General features: G+C 39.3%; 1 protein-coding gene across 3 annotated transcripts in view; it reads left to right on the plus strand.

The window, feature by feature from the left end:
• ANK2 (ankyrin 2) overlaps nucleotides 1-21141 on the plus strand; it is a 338318-nt gene that overhangs the window by 36077 nt on the left and 281100 nt on the right. The window contains exon 2 of one of the 3 annotated variants that reach the window (XM_048508924.1): nucleotides 13756-13816. The exons of 1 other annotated variant lie outside the window; for it this stretch is intronic. In XM_048508924.1, the coding sequence (XP_048364881.1) occupies nucleotides 13796-13816 (21 nt within the window). In that variant the 5' untranslated portion in view covers nucleotides 13756-13795. Of the gene's footprint in view, nucleotides 1-13755; nucleotides 13817-14149; nucleotides 14186-21141 lie in introns of those variants that run through there. One more of the 3 variants, XM_048508917.1, reaches the window with a different exon arrangement.

Consider the following 21141-nt stretch of genomic DNA (forward strand, 5'->3'; position numbering starts at 1 on the left):
GATACATCTCTGAAGATGCCAGCCACAGATACAGGCGAAACGTTAGGAACAAGATTTACCAGACCACGGCCACACAGCCTGGAGAACCCACCACAACCAGATAAATAACTAAGTTTTCGAATTCCAGTTTGGGAAATAGATTTGAGGTGGAGCCTGGCCTCCTCTTCCTGCAAGCCAGATCCCAACAGACCTCTAATAATCCATAACATTTCTTCTGGGCAGATGCTATGATGGCAGAAAAGTTGTATTTATTTTCCCCCATCACTGTCATGGAGGAGGATTTCAAATGAAATTTAGTCTGTGTTTTTGAAACCACTAAAATGAGCAGCTGTCCTCAAACTCCCAGCAGTTTTTAATACATTTTAAAAAATGCATGAGATGTAGTTGTGGATGCATTGTAGAGAACACTCTGAGAAGACAAGCACATAATACAGATACAATTCGTTTAAAGTACACAGTGACTAGACTGGGTGTGTCACTACAGACTAGGTTCTTAAGATTTCCCATAATTAATCAGCATTTTGAATAATGACCTTTTGAAGGTATAAAAAGTTGTTTTGCATGTTGAAATTGCACTGAGGTAAACAAGGAGATTATTGTACAATGCAAAGCTTGTTTAATAGTAGTAGTGGAAACATCATTGCTAAATTCACTGTTTGGATTAAAATGTTGGATGCCAAGACAATACATTCAATTTTTCCCTGCTTCATTCACGGCCTTTCCTAGATCATTTCAAAAATATACTTCACATTGTCATTTTCCATAATGGACTGTAAACAAATGTTTGCTTTATTTTGGTCAATTCTATTCTTCTGATTCATCCCCAATATAGTTTGTCTTTTAAAGAATATTAAGCTTTGCAAAATTCTGCTCTCTGATACAGCAGGCTCAGTAGTTTTAGAGTGTCTGTTGTTTTACCTGCCAAGCACATTATTTAGGACTGATATAGACCAGTGATGGCGAACCTTTTTGAGACAGAGTGCCCAAATTGCAACCCAAAAGCCATTTATTTATTGCAAAGTGCCAATGTGGCAATTTAACCTGAATAACCAGCCAGGGGCCAGCCTGCTGTAGCCTCCAGCAAGTCTCATATGCGCCACTCTGCACCTCTCTAGCATCTCTGCTGCTTCTGCCTCTGAGGTGCTCGCACATCAAGTCCAGCGGCCCAGGCCAGCCTAGATGTGTGTGTGTGTGTGGGGGGGCGATTTCCCCCCCACATGACAAACTCTTTGCGCATGTGCCCACAGAGAGGGCTCCGAGTGCCACCTCTGGCACCCGTGCCATAGGTTCGCCACCACTGATATAGACCATTACTGGCAATATGGTCAGAAGAATCTTACAACAAAGAGGCCTTTCAGCTCATGGTTGCGAAGTGGCTGCTTGACTGTGCACAATGCATTTGTATCCCCAAACCATGTGTAATCAGCAATGTACAGGAGGAAAATCACTTGTGAGGGTACTGGCTTTTAATGAAGCTACTGTTGGACCAAAAATTACAAATTAAACATACTCCTTACCATGCAACCATCCTTACCATGCAATGGCTAGATTGGATATACTGAATATATGGAGAGGTGTGGAGAGGGAGATTGTGCCGCCAAGACTTTAACTCCTGAGTTCAGTGCATTCATGAGCTATGCTGCTAAGAACCTGTTAATCTTCATGCTTTACATGTGTAGGTTCTCTCCCTGTGTTTTGGAGCCTGCAAGGTTTTTGATCATGTAAGGAGAGGCTATATGCCCACAAAGTATATGTTCATAGGCTGTGTGGCAAAGAAGCAGTGCATAACTACAGCTGCAGCTCTTTTCCTCTCTCCCATCCACCATTTGTTCAGTATGTGTTCAGGAGCGAATGGAACTCCTGAAATTGGTCGTCATCGCTCACACAATAATTGCATTAATTGGCCCTTAAGAAACCTTGGAGAAAAATGTTTTGCAGCTATTTAGTTGAGAACAAGAATAGTAATAAGGTTGCCCAAGATAGATCGGACTGAATAGCAGAAAGGAGATAGAACAACCTAGCCTCTGAAAATGGCAAAATCAGGAATTTTGCCGTTAGTTTCCTTGCTTTTTATAAACTAGTCTTATGTTTAAAACATTCTGTGTTTCATTTCAGAAAGTGACAACCATTTTGCTAATGTTTAGAGTATCCAATCTGAGTAATAATTTAAAATTCATATACAGTATATAAATCATCAACTAGTTTTAAATTACACGGCAACACCTGATGTGTTAACTAAATATATGAAATGGTGCTTTTAATATTTGGGACTGGGCTGATACCATCTTTTAACAAGTACTTCTGGGGAAGAAAGTGTCCACAGTGGCCATAAACTTTTGCCCTGAAGGAAGTAGCAAGTCTGTGAACTCTTAATCACATTTATATGTAATGTTATTGCATAGGATTGCTCATCTATACCTGGGGCCTAGAGTTCTCCCAAAACTATAAGTACTCCAGATTACAGTTCCCCTGGAGAAAATGGCAGCTTCAGGTGGTAGTGGGATTTATGGCATCACATCCCTGGCTAGCCCCCTCACCTTCCCAAACTCAGGACTCCCCAGGTTTGCCCCCAGAGATGGTAACTCTAGTTTTACTCCTCAACCCAGAGACGACAACTGTATCATTACACTTTCCTGCCCACCAAAGCAGACTTAGGTTGCCTCAAGCTTCTGCTGTTTTCCTCATAATGTGCCATAATTATCTCCACAGTATCCCAACCAGTGTAATATAACATAAACGTACAACAATATAAACCTAAAAAATTCTAAAAAATGTATGCAGAGGAAAGTGTTATTTTAAAATAAATTAATTCTGGTAGCTCATTTGAAGGTGATATTATTGACAGGCTTTCTAAAAGCCCCATATGAGCACGAGGTATGATGAATATTTGATATCTTTTTATGAAAAGTAGAAAGTTGACTGAAGGCTAAGGAGTTCGTCCAGTTACCAGTAATAGAGAAGTACCTAGATGATTTTATCAGGAATATCAGATTGGGTTTCCTAATCCCTTTCTTTTAGGGTTACCAGTTTCCACTGGTTGGGGTAGGGGCGGGTACAATGTCATGCAGTCCACCCTCCAAATCATGCATTTCTCCAAAGGAATTGCTTTCTGTATTATGGAGATACTGTAATTCTGGGGAATCCCCAGGTTCCACCTGGAGGCTGGTATCCTTGCTTTCTTTAAGTTCCCTATTGCTATCATTGTGCTGGGTAGATTAATGCTGCTTGTTGCATTTAGAGGCACAGCAGGTATAATCACGAATAAAGCAGTTTGCTTTAATATTTAATGGAAATAATTCTGTGCAAAATGATTCTATCTTCTGCCTGTTTGCCCTCTGAATTGTATAAGTCCACTTGAAGGTCTGTTTTTTAAATAGTCTAGTGCAGAGGCGGAGCGAAAGGGGAACTGCGGCCGGGGCATGCGCATGCCCTGCGCCTTTGCCGTGGTACCACCTGCCCCTGCCACGGCCTGGAACGCCCCTACTGTGGCATGCACCCAGGGTGTCATGCCCTATTGGCTCTACGCCACTGGTCTAGTGACAACATATTGGGTTGCATTTCCCTGTCAAATGTGACTGTTGGTACATATTCTTGAGTGATGAGAAAGAGGTGGCCACTATAAAAAATGTTTCATGTGCTGCAAATCTATAGCAAAAACAGCCATTTTCGCTCACTCTAATCTTATCATCTTTTTATGAGAAAAAAAGATATTCCTGTCTAGACAAGTGATTTTTTAAAATAAGGTAGTTATGTTGGTCCATAAAGGGGAAAAAAATCTACCAATAATAATAAAATAGCTTTCCTTAAAGCTAATTAAATGTTAGAACTAATCAAGTAAAATACCTTTTTCTTATGGCCACCCAATACGCCAATGAATATGTTCCTCAGAACTCTTCATCAGCCTTGAAATTAAGTGTACAAAATTGGGCGGGGTCGGGGGGAGGGAAATATATTTAAACATACTGGAAAAGGCCAAAGTCTGTCTGCAGTTTTTAATGTTCTGAAGATGGAGACTGGAAAATGGCATAGGCTTAATTGGATTATGTGGTGATAGATGCAGATCAAATTGCACCACAGGCTATTAGAATGAAGCAGCAAAGGAAAAAAATGCTTCAAAAATACAAATGCCTGCAGTTTGTTGGAGTTCTCCTGCTCAGTCCAATGGAGTTCTCCTGCTCAGTCCAATGGAGCACACTAGTTTCTTATTATAAGGCAGAGAGTGATAGGAAGAATGTGACAGACCTTACATTAGCAAAGCTGGATAATAATTTGAGATGATGTGTTAGGTAAAAAGTCAGTGAAATAAAATTGGACAGCCAGCCTAATGGACATGTAACCTTCATAATCACATCCTGAGAGTATATCATCTTCTTACAGTTTCAACATGTACTTAACATGCCAGAAATTTTCACAATAGAACAGAGAAAGGCCACTATTCACATTAGCTCAATCATCCAAACCACTGGTTTATATTTTTAAAACAAAGAGCAACAAAACATGTAGGGTTGCGGACATACTGTAGGAGTAATTAGAGGGTGGGGACTGGCATCATGCTGGCAAAACCTGGAAGTAATGTCATGAAATGCTGTAGGATTTACAAAAAATCACTGATAAAATCATATCGCAGGTTACCTGGCAATCTTATGAAAACGGGCAAGACTATTTTGGTATAACTTCTGTTAATGTAACTTCTGTAATGTAATGATGCAAGCTTTTGAGTGACAGTGAAAAGTTCATCTACCAGAATGGAAAGCCAGCTAATGTTCAGTTTTATGGAAAACTAAGTAGTTTACAGAAGCCATCTTCCCTGATGTTCTCAGATACTTTCGTGTTCACAAATGTAAATATAGATTGTTAACATCGTCTTGGTGACAAGATTCTACTGCCTGCATTAAAGATGCATGGTTACCTTGAGATTAGACTGTTGTTATGCACTCTACATTGGCCTGCCTATAAAGACAACTCAAACTCTAGTTTACTCAGAATACCACAGCCTAATGTGAAACAGAACATTCATGTCACACCCATTCTGCAGACACTCCATTGATTACTGATCAGTTACCAAGATTCAGTTCACAATTCACCTACAAAGCCCTTCATGGCCTTGGAGCCATACACCTGAGCAAAGCCTGCTGAAGGTGCCAGCCTGCAAATGGATGAAATTGGCAACTGCTGATACACATACAGTTTCTGTGATGGTTCCCTCTTGTGAAAACTGCTTAACACTTTCCTGCCTAAATTTATTTTTATAAGAATTACTTCATAACATTTTGTTTGCTTTGGGATGTATATATTTATATTGCTTCCTATATAAATGGTCTAATTTATGGGACTACATCCCAGTTCCACTCCTGGGGGACCCTATGTTCCTACAGAATAACCTTCTAGAAACCCCTGACCCAAGGGACATCAGGGCCAGGGCTTTTTTGGTCCTAGACCTGGTGGGTGAAACTCCATCTGAAATTAGGGTCTTGTGGAATATGGTACAGTTCCATAGGGCCCTGGAAATGGAGATGTTCTGCCAGGCCCATGGTTGAGGCAGCCATGGTCTATCACCTTCCCTTTTCCCCTTCCCTCCTCCCCACCTTTTCCTTTCTTTTCCTTTTTCACCCTCTCTTCCCTTTCTTTTCCCTGTTTTTCCTCTCTACCCTCCTTGTTGATGACTAGAAAAATGAAATATGTTAGAATATAAATTTATAACAAAGTTAAATGTTAATATTTTTGCTAGACTTACAGTGTGCTCCTAAGTGACATTATACCTTTCTAAATCCACTGAATTCAGTGGCTTAGAAGGATTCAGTGGCTTTAGGATTATACTGCAAATGTTTGAAGCCTTCTGCCTGGAAGGATTAGAGCTTAACTCTGGGTGAAAATGGAGCTATCTTGTTTTGTTATGCATATTATTATAATATAAAGGGTTGGGCTTTGGCTAGTTGTTTTGGAAGGGCCTTCTAGCTCTCTTGGTTTAGTGAAATAATCTGAATACCAAGCTCCTAATTAGAAGGAACGTGTTTGGAAATTGTTCGGCCAAAGTAGGATGGAAGGAATTCTATAAATTTCACACAGTGCCAAAATCTAATTCATTAATGTACTGTAGGAGACCTTTTATGCAGCATAGCAGGACATCTGTTGCTTTGTGTCAAATACTTCATTATACTTCTGCCAGTTGGTAAAATCCATGTTTCTCTCTTTATTTCCACTGGAAGAATATTAATCAGTCCTTATAACCAATTTATATGCTAAAATAGACACATGCAAGGCACTGTGTTTATAACTACACGAAATTTAACTTGCTGATTTCAAAAGTGACGACCACTTTTGAGCTTTATGCTATACAGATTATTATGCTGAAGTGCCAGGTGTCTGCATATACAACAAACTGAATATAGGATGTGAATGTCTTGTAACATGTGGAATAAAGGAAATTCAACTAAGGACCATCATAAGTGTTAGTTATGGAGAATAAAATTGGCATATCCTGAAAGCTGTTTTCCATTATGTTTTCCTGTTATAGTTCTTGCAACATTTTTATTTTAGACTATTAGGTCAACATAGATGGCATATGGCAGGATAGGAAATAGCAACAAACAAGTCGCAAAGAGAGACTGTGGCATGCTGACTAGTTCTGTAACCCATGAGGTTGTTTCTTCTCAGAGATGACATCTGCACTGTTGAGAATTCTCCCAGAGGAGGTCTATAAAGTGTCATGGTTACTGCCCTTCAAGAAGCTACATACAGCTGTCCTGTTTGGGAGGGGGAGTTTCAGGGTTCCTGTTCTTGGGGGAAGGTTACTTTTGAATGCTGTATCAATTGGTATAAGGTTTATTAAAGTGTTTTTACTTTAAGCTACTTTGAATGAAGTGAAGACGCAGGATATGTTTAAGTTTAATACAATGCCAGTTTTTTTTAATCCAGAAACTAATCTTGTGTATAGTCCATTTGACATTTCTCAAACTGGAAAGATCTAGAACTTTTCATCAAGTTGGATATTTTTAAAAGGTAGGAGAGGAGAGTTGTCTCGAGTCTCAGTTGCTTACAAAACAAGACCTTAAGATTATCATGACTTGAGACAACTCTCCTCTCCTACCTTTTAAAAATATCCAACTTGATGAAAAGTTCTAGATAACTTAGTCTGTGCACTATTTTGTCTTATTTTGTTAAGTTCTAGTAAAGATGTTATACGGACTTTGTTTAGAAATTTTGAGTTGGATTAATTTGGCTGCATGCAGATGCATTCTGTTTGGAGATGGTTTAAGTCTTCAGGAAATAGATTTCCCCCTTCTAATGTAAAAATATAATGTATATCAAAAGTGGCATTTAACACCAATTGATAATAATAAGCAGCATAAATTAAACTTTATTTTTTGCAATGTAAATTTCCCAAGAACTATTAGACATTGAAAATGTATTCTACAGGGGTATTTATTTGTAGGGAAGCTTCTGGATTTTCCCATTTTATAACAATGGGGATATCTATAGTGTAGAGACATGAGTGTAAGCAAGAGATTGAACCGAGAAAAATCAAATAAATTCTGCTAAGCCATTTTCCTACTCTAGTCCTAAATTTATACACCTGAAAACAAGATTCATTGATTTTTATGATGCTCTAAAGATTATTGTCTTTAGAATTGAGCCCAAAAGCTAAATTATATATTTTGCTGCAGTGGTTAAGATGTACATAAAATTGTGTATGCACCTTCCACTCCTAGCATAAATGCTGTAGCTTAAAATATTGTGCTAATATTGGTGCTACGATGGCATGAATACTGGTGCCAAATTAGTGCAGGCAAGTTCAGTTTAAGAGGTGGACTGATGTATAGTACCCTCTGTATGGAATCCGAACAAATGATGGTTAGCAGTAAGGTTATAAGGTGTTATGTATCTAAACTTTTCTTAAAGTGGACAGGGAGGCTATTTAACAGAAAGGGAGAAGAGCTGGAAATATTTCAAATCTGGCATCATTGTGTCAAATGGTTCTGTTTATAACCAAAGGTTCCACTTATAGTGTAATACAAAATAGAGTAATGTCCTCCGAAGCTATGGTCTTAGAAATTTTCTGTCTCTATGTCCTCTAAAGTATTGTGTAAATTACTTTTGATTAAAGTCTGATATTAGTTTAGCACTAGATGTAACAGATATACATTGACATTTCAGTTCAATTCAAAACATTTACTGATAATATTATGGCAAATATAAATAAGTAAATATTAAAATACTGTATAAAATAATACTTGAAAACTCTGATTGAAAATATATGCATGGTAGAATAGCCCATCTATTTTATGTGGTTAGGAAAACAGAAGGAACATATTTCCTTCCCCCCCCCCCCTTCCATGCTTTACTGTAATTGTTGGATACAGTTAACACTGTTTGCATTGGAAGCAATTATGATTAACACTGACCCAGATTGTCCTTGTAAGCTGAATTTGTCTACCACTTAAAAACTTGGATTCGTACAGTTTGGGTTATCATTAACCATGGTTAATGCTAATGTTGCAGGATAGTTAAACTGGATTGTGAAGTTGAATTAATGAATTATAAATAAGGTGGCACAAGAGAAGGCCACTGCCTGGCTCAAGTCTAAGTCAGGTTGCAAAGAGATTCTTTGTACCTAATAGGATGGCACAGGAGGAGATAGGTCCCGCCTACAATAATGTCACCCAATTCAGGTCCAAGGCAATTGTAAAGGCAGTTGCCTTCTACCAGGTAAGATGACATAAGAAGAGGCGTGCCTGCCTCCTATCTCTGCCACTCAAACTGGGAGCAGAAACATCTGGCTTGCATCCAGTGAGATGATAAAGTACCACACACAACATTTCTGTACCCCCTCCCCCAGTTTGGGCATGCAACCAGCTCTGTATGATGCTGAGGTTTAAATAAGAAGAAAAAACATTTTCACTTCTCCAGGCCTTGGGTGGTTTTAAAATTTGTCTTCAACTGCTTCTTGATTTTGGCTGCTGTTTTGTATCTGTTTGTTGTTTACCAAGCATGCCTTCTATGATACGTTGATTTATAAGTCGATTTTGGCTTTATTGCATTAACCATATTATTATATGCTGTCTTCAGACTCATTGGGTAGAGGGTAAGGGGTATGAATTTTTCAATAAAAGAACAGATGAGTCTCTGGCAAACCTAGCTGCTCTAAATTCAAAGTAAAATAAAGCTTTCCATGTCTGATAATGTTGTGTTTGGAATCAAAGCCCTCCCCCCCCCCCAAAGGTTTTAGATGTTGGAAGCATTTATCCACATTAAAACATTTAGCCCATCAATATTTTCATATAGGACAGATTGTGTAATTTACAGTCTTGAACTGTATTGTGGTTTGTGTGTCAGACTTGCACTCTGTTCCAGGAAATCTGCACAAAGACTGTATTTGTTCTTCTTTGTGTGAAAGTCCAACTCATGTAGTTCCAGGCAACTTCACTGAAGCTATCTGACATGAGAAAAAGGGGCTAGCTTTAAAAAGAGGTGTTTAATGGGGGAATAGCTTGATCAGCTGGCTTGCAGGCTTTTTTTTTAGTTAAAACATTTTAAAAATAAAATTTTAGTAAAAGGGATGGGCATATATCCCTATAAACAAACAAACAAAAACTTCACAGGGAAAATGGAAGATTTTAGTGTTTGAAAGGGGCCATTACCTTTAACTCATTGAGACACAAGAGAAATAGGAAGGAAGGAATGTGAAATGTGACAAAGGAATAGAAAATGAGGCCATATGAATTGGATGAAGCAGGACAAATATTAAAGCAAAACTTGAAAAGGAATATTGAAAATATTTTTAACCTGCCTTTTCATCCATGATCAAGGCAACAAATAACATTAAGACAAGATATATACATATATACAAACAATTAAAACACATGAACTGGCAAAAAGGGAATTGGTGAAGGAATGCCAGACAAAACAGAGAAGTATTCACATGCTGGTGACAGATCATGATAGAAGGGACAGATTAATCTCCCTAGGCAGGGAATTCCATAAAAAGTCATGAGGAGTATGAAAGGGGACAGGAAATAAGGCAGTGGGCAACAGGAAACCCAGGAGGAGATTCTATAGAGCATGCAGTGCTACGCTGGCGACCACTGTTCTAGAGCTTATAAGGTTCTGGAGCTTATAAGGTTAGGAGACTGCTTTTATCAGAGAGGTGTGAAAAGTTTTGACTTTTCACTTCTGGGTTCAAGAACATGTGCAGTATTGAACAGTATTTTAACATTTGCTCTGTTGATATTTTGTTTGCTTCTTGAAAAGTGTTTGAAAATTACAGAAAATTACTGTAGTTCCTTGTGAGATTGCTTTACACGAGAACTGAAAATCAGTGAATTGAAAAGAATAACATAGTTAAGAATCACAGAAAGATAACAATAAATACAGCAATCACCATTGCTGTGGTAGGAAGGGTCTCATGTACATATGAGAACTTCAAATATCCCCACTGGGCTACATGTTTCTTATTCTACCTGTAGATAAGAATTCCATGTAAGTTAGGTAGGAAAAATAAGTTAGTATTCCATTTCCTGGCTTAGTTTCTCTCGGATCATAATATGAATGCTCTTATATCACAATCAGATGCACTTTTCTGTACCTTCTTGTTCCTGACAAAAAGATTTCAAATTATAAGTTAGGATAGGCATCACAATAGGTGGTGGTGGTAGCATGTTGCCATAGAGGAGTAACCACTATGACTGTAAAGATGCAGTTGACTTAATTCTTATGGATACAAAGGACAGGAATTGATATACTTGAAATTTTACATTGAGCAGGAGTCTTCAAATTCAGAACTGGCAAACATGTGTCTATGATTACATCTTCTGAGATAGGGAGAATAAAAACCTTTCACTTCTCTGTGAACTCCGCTTGAGGTTATATAGAGAAGCAACATTTCTGTAAGTCAAGAAAAACAAGATTGGCATGCCCCTTTTCTTACTTAGTCTAATGGATGAGACTCTAAAGTATAAAACAATAAAAATGAGGGCTACTGAGGAGTTATAAGAGATTGCAGTCTGTGAAGTGTTTAGAAATAGAAGATGTCAATTGAATATTGAACATCTGGTAATGGTAAGGTAAGCATTATTGTAATATACCTACAAAGACATTTAATAAATAGCAGCTACTCTGTTGGCCCTGTGCCCTTGCTCTGTATTTTCATAGCTATACTGAGTCAAGTATAGCACTGTGAAAACTCACATAATTTTCTTTCAGATTTTCCTCCTTGTGTGGAGCAGATTGGGGAAATTAAAATTGCCCTGGAAAAGGCCTGCATCACTTCCTCCCCTCCTCAAATGACATAACTTCTGACTCAACTTTGTAAACCCACCTTTCTAATCATGGGGTTTTGTGCACTTACAGATTGCCTTAAGGCTGCTTGCTTCGCAGTGCAGTTTTTCCGCTGTTTTTTGTTTACACAAGTTATACTGACTCAGGCACTCCTCAGGACCATTCAGCAGTGACAAACTGGTCCTGAACAACAGCTTTTATTTGAAAGGAAGGGTAGGTAACCCTACAACATTAGCTAACATACAAGAACTAGAAACTGAAACCAGGAGCTCTACCCAGTAGGACCAAATTAAATCACACAGCTAATAGGGAAGGAGCAGATTATATTATATACATGTTATATTATATGCATGTATACACAATAAATGTACCACGCTAGCAGAGCCTCTTTTGCCTTCACTGCTTGCCTTTTAAAAGGGTCCTTTTCTTATCTGAAGAACTCCAGGCAGTCCAACCAGGGCAAAAGTTTAAATCCTGTATGCCTTGTTGTTTGCCTGCAAACTCCCCCGCCTCTTTTTCCCTGGCATCTGATTATTGTAAAGGCCAATTCTGTGCTCCAGGGATAGACCTGCAGTGTTTAAACACACACACACGCACGCACATACACATACACACAATATGTCCATAATGTCAGCCACACCCAGCTGTCACTGACTATTTTGTACCTCGCACCTAGAGCAGTCTCATTCAAGAGATTATTTTTCAAGTTTGGGTTGGAGTGGATTGGCAGCATTGGCAACCATTAGGCCTCTTTCTGATATGTTTCCATGGAGACAGCTCCCGAAGGCTTTGTTCTCACTCCTCCTTCAAGATATTCTTCAATACTCTCTGATATAGTGTGTATTTTCGTTGAGCCAGGAGGAAACTGCTGACCTCCTTTCAATTTTCAGTTTGCTATGTATGTGTGTCACTCTATTTGTGATTGTTCTAAAACATTTACAGGTGGGTGTGCTTTATCACTTCACAGCAGCTCTCCAGTACTTTATAGTCAGGAAGGGATATTTACTTCATGTGAATGAGCAAGAACACTGTAGTGATACTTAGGTCCCTTCTGAAATTGTGAGTATTTTGCACAACTCTTTTTTTACATGCCAATCATTTGTTGAACTCCAGTCCTGAGCTATTACATTTTTCCAAAAAGGGGGAGTTTGCAAGTTGCTGCTGTGTTTGGGGTATGGAGGTATTTGAACCCTTGACTGGCATCAGTCCTGGACGTTATGGCTGCAGCTATCAGTAGTTTCTTTTCCAACTGCTGGGCTAGAGGAAACTTTTGATGGCTTTTAGGGCTAAAGCAGCAATACCCATGTTCTTTAGACATGGTTGCTTTGGGTTCCTTTTTCAGCAAAATATCTCCTAACAGTTGCAATAAGCAGTTCTTTCATATTATAAGAAATTAAAAGCATTCATTTTCACATAATTTAAGAAGCTTGTGGCTGTCTAATATTGAGGGTCATACGAAAAACTTTAACGCGAGCAGACGTAAAAATACAACAACCTAAAATAAATGAGAATGCATTTTTGTCATTAGATGGCACAAGCCAGTTACTAAGAGAGCAATGTGTCATTAGATTGAAGAGGAAGCACAAAACATTACATTTTAATTTCTTCTAAGTTCTGTTGCATTGCTAATGCACAAACACCCACCCACCCCCCTAAAAGAAAACCCTTCCAAAGTTTAAAGTGGATTAAGGCACTATGTGAACTCTGTTGGGCAGTTCCTGCTTGTTTGGAAAGATCTGACCAAGTAGGTAGTGTCCAAGTGTTTGAAGTCTGCCCCTTCAGGAGGAAAGTGAGTTTGGATCATTCGACGTGTGAACAGGAGAGTCTTTCAGGGGCTAGAACTGACTTGTCCAGTGACTGTGAAATGCTGACATTGATTTGAAACCTATTGTTCAATAAGGTATTTTGAATGGAAGCTGTTTTATATGACATGCTATAAAGTTTTATTCTCAGTCTGGAGAAGATGTTTCTAATTTCTTTTTTGGTTTGCATAATGGCTGGTGGTGGAACTCCTTCTTGTATCACTTTGCAGACTTACAAAAGTTGCATATTTGAAGAAAAGGTGACTGTCACTGGATGGTGACTTTACAAAAATCTCTTTCAGACAATAGAATTAAGCCATCTTTATCTCACCCAGACTAGAACTGGACATTATAGTTTTGTCAGGGAAGCTGGACTAATAGTTATTGTAAGAATTATTCCTCAAATCTTTGGTATTCATGCTTACCTTCCAGTTTTACTCTGCCTTCTGCCTTCTCTCCCCCCCCCCCCCCCCCCGGCACCTCTCATCCCAGCATCATGTAGCAGACCTTTTACAGGTAGGGTTATATGAGATTGTAGTCATTGTGTAGGGGGACAATGAAAGAGCTCCTGTCTAGATATTCAGTAAAACATCTGTTGAAGATAATAAAAATGCTTTGAATATGAACATGCTTATTGATATTATAAAGGTCTGATGTGGAGTTTCTCTTTCTTTTCTAGGTAAGTACTGGAGTAGGAATATGAAGAACTGACTTTGCAAATGACCACCATGTTACAAAAGGTACAAAGGAACATGAGGAATTCAACAGAGTTCATAAATAGCCAAAAATGTTGCTAACAATTGCTTATATTGCTTTGAGCAGACTTCATGTAACACAAATAAAAACAAGGACATTCACGTGTCTTCGAAGTTTAAATAATGTTTTATTAAAATTTCCTGTACCATTGGGATTACAATTTCATACCTAACCTTCCATTTGAAGACTGCCCCCACCCTCACAAAAAAGATAAATCTAAATTCAGACCTCCTCAAACCTTGACCTTGTACCTTAGAAGATACAGGAAAATGCTGATGATTTCCTCAAGTCATAATCTGGTCGTTTTAAATGAAAGTGAAATGCCTCTGGGAATGGCAACTTCCCTGTCAAAGGTAAATGGTGCTAAAAAAGCACATGCTATACAATTTGAAATTGTCAGTTGGTGTCTAGGGGTTGATTCAGGTAGCTTTCCTGCTTGTTGAAAACAAAGGGCCAATAAAGTATGCTATGCTGGGGATCATGAGAACTATATGTCCAAAAGCCATTTACGACATGGGCTCCGGTAGGACCAGGAACTGGGCGAGCCTAAATGGAAAACGGACTGGATCCAACCCTAGTTATCCAGAGAGAATATTCAGTTGATGAGAGTGGAGATTGATTAAACAATTGTGCTCTTATATCGCTTGAGAGTGAGTCAGTCAGTCCTTTGGTGTTCTTCTTTACTGTTACTTGCAGACAGTCTGTCTGATAACTACAAAATTGGCAAATTAACCATCTTGTGTGATTAAGAAATTACATCACTAACCTTGGAAAAGCCAAATGGCTGATTGGCTGCTCTCTAGGCAGGCAGTCCTTGCCAGCCGGATGTTTACTTCAGTAAGTGCTGCTGTGTGATGGAAAGAGGCAATGACAGAGAAGTTGTTAATATAATATAATGAGATTTGAGCCTGCAGCTCAGAAAACCATCTCCACTGATTTTTGTTATCAGACCCATATATTGGCCATCTTTGGAAATAATTTTTATATCAAAAGAACTTTTTTTCAGGATGACTGTATTAGCAATTCCTGTGAAGTTCACAAAAAAGGAGAACAATAATTAAATCCATTTATAACCCAGTGGAATGTTACCCAGTGAAAAACTATTAAAAATACTGCCTACATATTTTGACTTAAATCAACAGTAATTCCCAGTTTTTCACCTCTACCTCCTTCCCTTTGTAGATGGAAGTAGTTTTTCAAAAGACCCTTTTCCGTTGTTATGATTTTGGTGCTTCTGACTTGCATACTGAGACGGAATGCCATTGTGAATAAGCCAACATGGATATTTTCCCAGCTTCAGTACATGTGATTGGAAACTCACATTTTTGAGGGTATGCATTCCTACATATTAAAACTGAAAGGTATGTAGGGTGCCCGATTCACAGAAAATGGCAACTGGATGTACTGAAGAGGTCTCGTATGCCTAATATGCGTGTAGAGTGGTCTGTACGGAGTGCATTCTCCCAGTTAAAGAGGTAGGGTTAGGGTTAGAGTGGTCTGTACGTAGTGTATTCTCCCAGTTAAAGAGGTAGGAACACCGAACAGTAATGACTGAAAAGGGCTAAGGTATTAAAGGGAGGTTTGCACAACTTGACTGTTCCTGTCCTCCCACTTGGTAACTGCCCTGTGAGATATAAACTGGCCTTCATTCAATGACTAGGAAGCAGTGTCATATGTTAATGTACTTCAAAATATCACATTGTAGTGGATTGTACTATACTGCTGTTTCTCGGGAGTGGGAGGGGAGAAAAAAGGCAACTATGCTTGATTCTTCTCCTCACTGTAACTCCATAATACTCATGGCACTTTCTGTCTGAGTCTCTCATTCTTCATCCGTGCTCTTTTGGGACAACAAAAGCCTGCTATGGAAGAGGAACAACATCTACTTCACCAACAGATCAGCAATAGAATACAATTCAGATTTTGATGTTAGGATCTGTCATCGCTCTTCGTTGTTGACCATCCATCAATTGGAAAAAATGTATACTTTTAATTAAAAAAGAAGAAAAAGTAGTGAATGGATTATAGCTAGTGGTATTCCAAACAGTTTTGCCTCTTTAGAGTAGCACACAGTTCTGTTAACGCATTGGGTATATTATGAAGGCAGTAATCATTCCAGAGAATTAGAGTACTGAGTAAATAACAATTACATTTGAACCAGTCTGTGGTACTTAATAACTGAGAGAATAATTTCTACCCTCATCACATTTTAAATATGTGGGATGCTTTTGCAAATCGCTGTTTTTCATGGATGGATAGTGAGATCATATGGAACACATAGGTGGTTCCCATACTATTGGTTTTGATTGTCATGAAAAAAGTTCCTTAGCCAATCATACTGGGAATGTGTTGCTAATAGTGTACATGGGAAACCTGGAACATAAAATATAGAAATTGATTATTATCTAGCCTGCCTTGTGAAGGGTGTGGATGGCCAGCAATTCCTGGACCCTCAAAGCATTTGGACAAGTTTGAGTTTTGCTCTAATGCACACTATCCCTGAAGGCATAAACCCACCTTCTGTCTCTGTCAGAGGCCCAAATAGAGATTGAACTTGTGTTTTTTTAAAATGTGGTCCCAACAGGGACTTGCAGTAGGACTCCGGCTGTGAATTTTTCATAGGAACTTAATTCATGAAGATTGTCCAGGTCTAAACATCCTTAGTTCCTGCAAGGCTGCTGATAATGTGCCTGTAGACCATATCTTGAGGACCATATCAACAGTCTTGTCAGTCACATTACTCTTATTCTAATTATTTTTCTAATTATATGGCTTTCAAATTTCCCTTTTTAAATATAAAAACAACAGGAGCCATCCTTCCATGAACATATGTATACGATTTATCTTGAATTTATATTCTCGACTCATTGTGAAGAGCTGCAGAGAAACAGTACTAATGATAGAAAGATGAAATTATAGTGATCTGTTTCAGACAATTTAGTTTATTGCATCTAATTGTTAGTCCTCTGAAATCCAAAAAGCTTCCTGTTGTAAATGCATCTTGTATTCTCTTTCCAATTGCTTTGCAGTGATAATTGGAAGTCCATTTTACTGCCTTGCTTCAGCTGTACATATGACTTTCAAAAGCTGAACCATATTGCCTACTAATGAAAAAAATGAAAGTTTCTTCACTTACTGATGCAACACAGTAGACCAGTGATGGCGAACCTTTTCGAGACCGAGTGCCCAAATTGCAACTCAAAACCCACTTATTTATCGCAAAGTGCCAACACGGCAATTTAACCTGAATACTGAAGTTTTAGTTTAGAAAAAATGGTTGACTCCAAGGCGTATGTTACTCAGGAATAAGCTTGGTGGTAGTCGGTGGCTTTGCTTTGAAGCAGCCGCGCATCTCTTCCAACGGGTGAATCACGACCCTAGGAGGGTTTACTCAGAAGCAAGCCCCATTGACAGCTACCGAGCTTACTCCCAGGTAAAGGATCGCACTGTAGTTCTTTGCATGAAAATCAGTGGGGTTTAACAGTGCTTAACAGGGTTACCTACACTGCTTCCCCAAAACTAGGTTTTAGGTTTAATGCTAATAATCAAGCCCAGCGACCCAGGCCAGCCTAGATATGTGTGTGTGGGGGGGAATGACGAACTCTGTTTGTGCGTGCTCACAGAGAGGGCTCTGAGTGCCACCTCTGGCACCCGTGCCATAGGTTCGCCATCACTGTGGTAGACAAACTATGACTGGATGCTTCTGTCGAGTTTGGCTACTACTTCACAAATCAAAATGGTGGACTTATAGCATCATCAGGTGTTTTATATAATTTGTGATGATATCTTTGTACTTGGAAGCAAAGAGCAGAAGGAGAAAACGGGTTTAGCACCAAGTGTCATGTTCTTAAAATATATTAAGCAGTATTTCTTCAGTCTTATTAACATATATTTTGTGTTAAAAGTTATCTCTTTAGAAGCATCCTGACCAGCTCTGCAGGAAGTGGTAAGCCACCTTGGGGACTTATTTGGCAAGAAAGCAGCATAGAAATGTTTTAAAGAAACAAAAATAAATGTACTACAGATTATTATTCACTCAGTAGAACATCCCTATGGGAGAACTCAGGTCACCCAGAGACTGTAGGAGTCCGTGACGTGAAATACTGTAGTTGTACATTATTGTCAAGACTCCTACAGTGAATGAAGCAAGATTACTGTGTCACTTCAGTGGCAACATCTGTCCTGAACAGACATATAGCGGCAATGGGGACATCCAGGGTGCCTTGTCCCAGGCGCTGCCATTGCCTTCACGTGTTGGGGGCGGGGCCAGGGACATTTCAGGGCCAGGGCACGTTGGGGGTGTTTTGGGACAGGGACGGGAGGGGGCGTGCAGGCAGCTCATGCCCCAGGCACGGTTCCCCCTCCTTTCGTCACTGGTCCTGCACATGCAGGAATGTAGTTGTATCACAAGGGAGATGCAACAGCATACTTACACTATATGGTGTGCACCCTGTGCATCACACCCCACTAGTAGTCTCCCCTTCTGCCTATAATGATGGCTGCTCATGAGAAAATGATTGGGTCTCACTTCCACTCTCCACTTATCTACCTTCTCAGTGTAAGTACAGGAAATAACCAAGCTGCTACAGGAATGCAGGAGATACATATAGTTTTAATGGCGAAGGCTGCTCACTCTCAGTTTGGGTGGGTGCCTCCTTACCAGCATATGGGAAATAGTTATGTTTCCTACCAACACACAAACCATGATGCCTCACACACTGCACCTGGAATAAAGACAAGGGACAAGCAGGGCCGTGCCACAAGCAGAAAGACAGATCCTCCCTCTTGCAAGACTGTGTCATATCCTGTATTTCCTGGCCTCTCCCATACTGTGTTTCCCCGAATATAAGACAGTGTCTTATATTAATTTTTGCTCCCCAAGATGCGCTATGTCTTATTTTCAGGGGATGTCTTATTTTTCTGTGTTCTGTTTGTCGGGCATGCTTCCAAACAAAAAACTTTGCTATGTCTTACTTTCGGGGGATGCCTTATATTTCGCACTTCAGCAAAACCTCTACTATGTCTTATTTTTATGGGATGTCTTATATTCAGGGAAATAGGGTAGTGGGTTGCCAACTGGGATGGGCAATAAGAATGCTTCTGGTCCTCTGCCTCACGTATCTGAGCCTTTTTGTTTGGGTGAAATATTCGGATATTTTTGGCACTTTATATATATACTGGAAGCATGTATGACCTCCATACAGGCCAATATATATATAATACTATATATATATAGTATTCCCAATCTGATTTCTGACACTAAACCTTAAATGTTGTGTCTGCTGCTTTGGGACTTAGAAGTAGGGTAGCATTATTTCTACCAGTGTCTCTTGCTCACTAGCAGTCTCCCCTTCTGCATTCAGCTGATCTGACAACTCTGCTCCATGCTACTGAGGTTAGACTATTGTAGTACAAGTTCATGTGTAACAGCTTTTGAAGACTGAACAGTTCAGTTAAATTGAGAAAAATGTGGTCGCCTGTTTGTTGGCTGGGGTAAGCTGATATGAACATGCTGCACCTGTGCTAAACCATTGGCTTCCTTGTTTGTTTTGGGGCTCAATTTAAAGTTCTTATGTGCAAAGCCTTCATAGCTTGGATCTTAATATCTTTGATTCACTTGTTATCTATCAATTCATGCCCAGGTTGGGCGCTTCTCGCTGGCTTCTATTGACTGTCCCACCTACAAAGATTGTACAAGTCTCCTGATGGCTCTGGTATTGTGGAATGACTTTTCTGAGAAATTGTGATGGGCACTGTCTGTCCCTATCTTTAGGAAGAAAAGTTAGTAAATTTGGAAGGGTACCTCATTGATTTAAGAAGGAGGAGGAGGAGGAGGAGACTTGGTTTTATACTCCAGTCTCAAAGCTGTTTCCAATCACCTTCCTTTCCTCTTCCCACAACAGACACCTTGTGAGGTATGTGCAACTGACAGCGTTCAAAGAGAACTGTGATGAGCTCAAGATCATCCAGCTGGTTTCATGTGTAGGAGTAAGGAAACAAACCCCGTGAGGACCATCCCCTCCTCAAACCTCATCTTCCCCAAATCCACCCCAAATCTTCAGAAATGTCTCAACCTGGAGCTGGTAACCCTAACTTGAACTTTGCTGTAGAATCCCAGTTTGTAGAGGCAGACGAACATCCAGGTCCTCACAAGAAGTGATGTCTTTCCATTTGTAACAATGGTGATTTCCCTGGCATTTCGCCTCACTATTCTACCAAGCGGCTGTTGTGATCAGCAAGTGGGAGCTGTAATCGCAGCACATGACTCATGGCCGTGCTTCATCCTTTTACTTGTTTGTGTCAGTCATTCTGTATATTGTAGAGAATTTATCTTTATTTTCTGTGAACAGGAAAAATGCTTCACTAAGGAGTTGTTGGATTTGTTCGTGTGTTGCTGCAGGGTTCTTTCAGAATTCTATGTGTAAGATTGTGGACATATATTTCTTAGAATACTTGGTAAAAATGGAACAAATTTGTTAGGGCTTCTTTCAGTTTATTAAATGAAGCTTGTGTTCATACATCATACTCATGGCACTGAACGCTGAAAAATACTTGGATCATTTTTCATTTGGAGTCAGTGGAGTCAGCTTCTAAATGAGAGGAATCAATTTACATCCACCCATTATCTGTTCTGTGTAGCAGACTGACTGTAAAATTGTTCATGACTGTCCTTCCAACTCCCCAAGTAGTAGTTTAAATATAACATTTTAGCATCAGTGTTGCAAGTTAACTTGCAAATTATTTTTCTTTGTGTTTTAACACAATACCATGTATACTCCTGCAATAAATAGCAGCTAAAACAGTTTATTCTTCTGAGTATAAGAATAGATAATTTTTGCTGTCAGGGCCACAGCAAATCTTCAGTATGTTAGAAACAGTACATTTTTTCTTCTTCTGGCACTATACTCTGTATTTTTCTATCTTGCCAGAAGGCATGGAAATAGGGCCAGCTGAACAATATAGATTATATAAGTGGTTGCCTAGGATGCCAGGCATTAAGAGATACCAAATGATATGGAAGTGAATATCTTTGTCTATTAAGAAATTAATATTAACTCTAGATTTCTCATGTTTGAGTGTGTGGGAGAACTGAAGTCTTAGTTTGCCTAGGGCACCATAACCCTTTGGACTAATTCTGCATGGGAATCATTTTATATTCGTTTCAAGAGTATCCATAATGGTTTGCAGTAGAAGAAGTTTTGCCCTCAAAAAAGCTTATACTGGAAAATCTTGTCCATCTCTGTTCTCTGGTGTGTGTAGTCTTGGAAGGGGTGATTCTCTCACCAATATTGTTTAATATCCTCATGTG

The sequence above is a fragment of the Sphaerodactylus townsendi genome, linkage group LG10, assembly GCF_021028975.2.
Source record: "Sphaerodactylus townsendi isolate TG3544 linkage group LG10, MPM_Stown_v2.3, whole genome shotgun sequence".
NCBI classification, from domain to species: domain Eukaryota; kingdom Metazoa; phylum Chordata; class Lepidosauria; order Squamata; family Sphaerodactylidae; genus Sphaerodactylus; species Sphaerodactylus townsendi.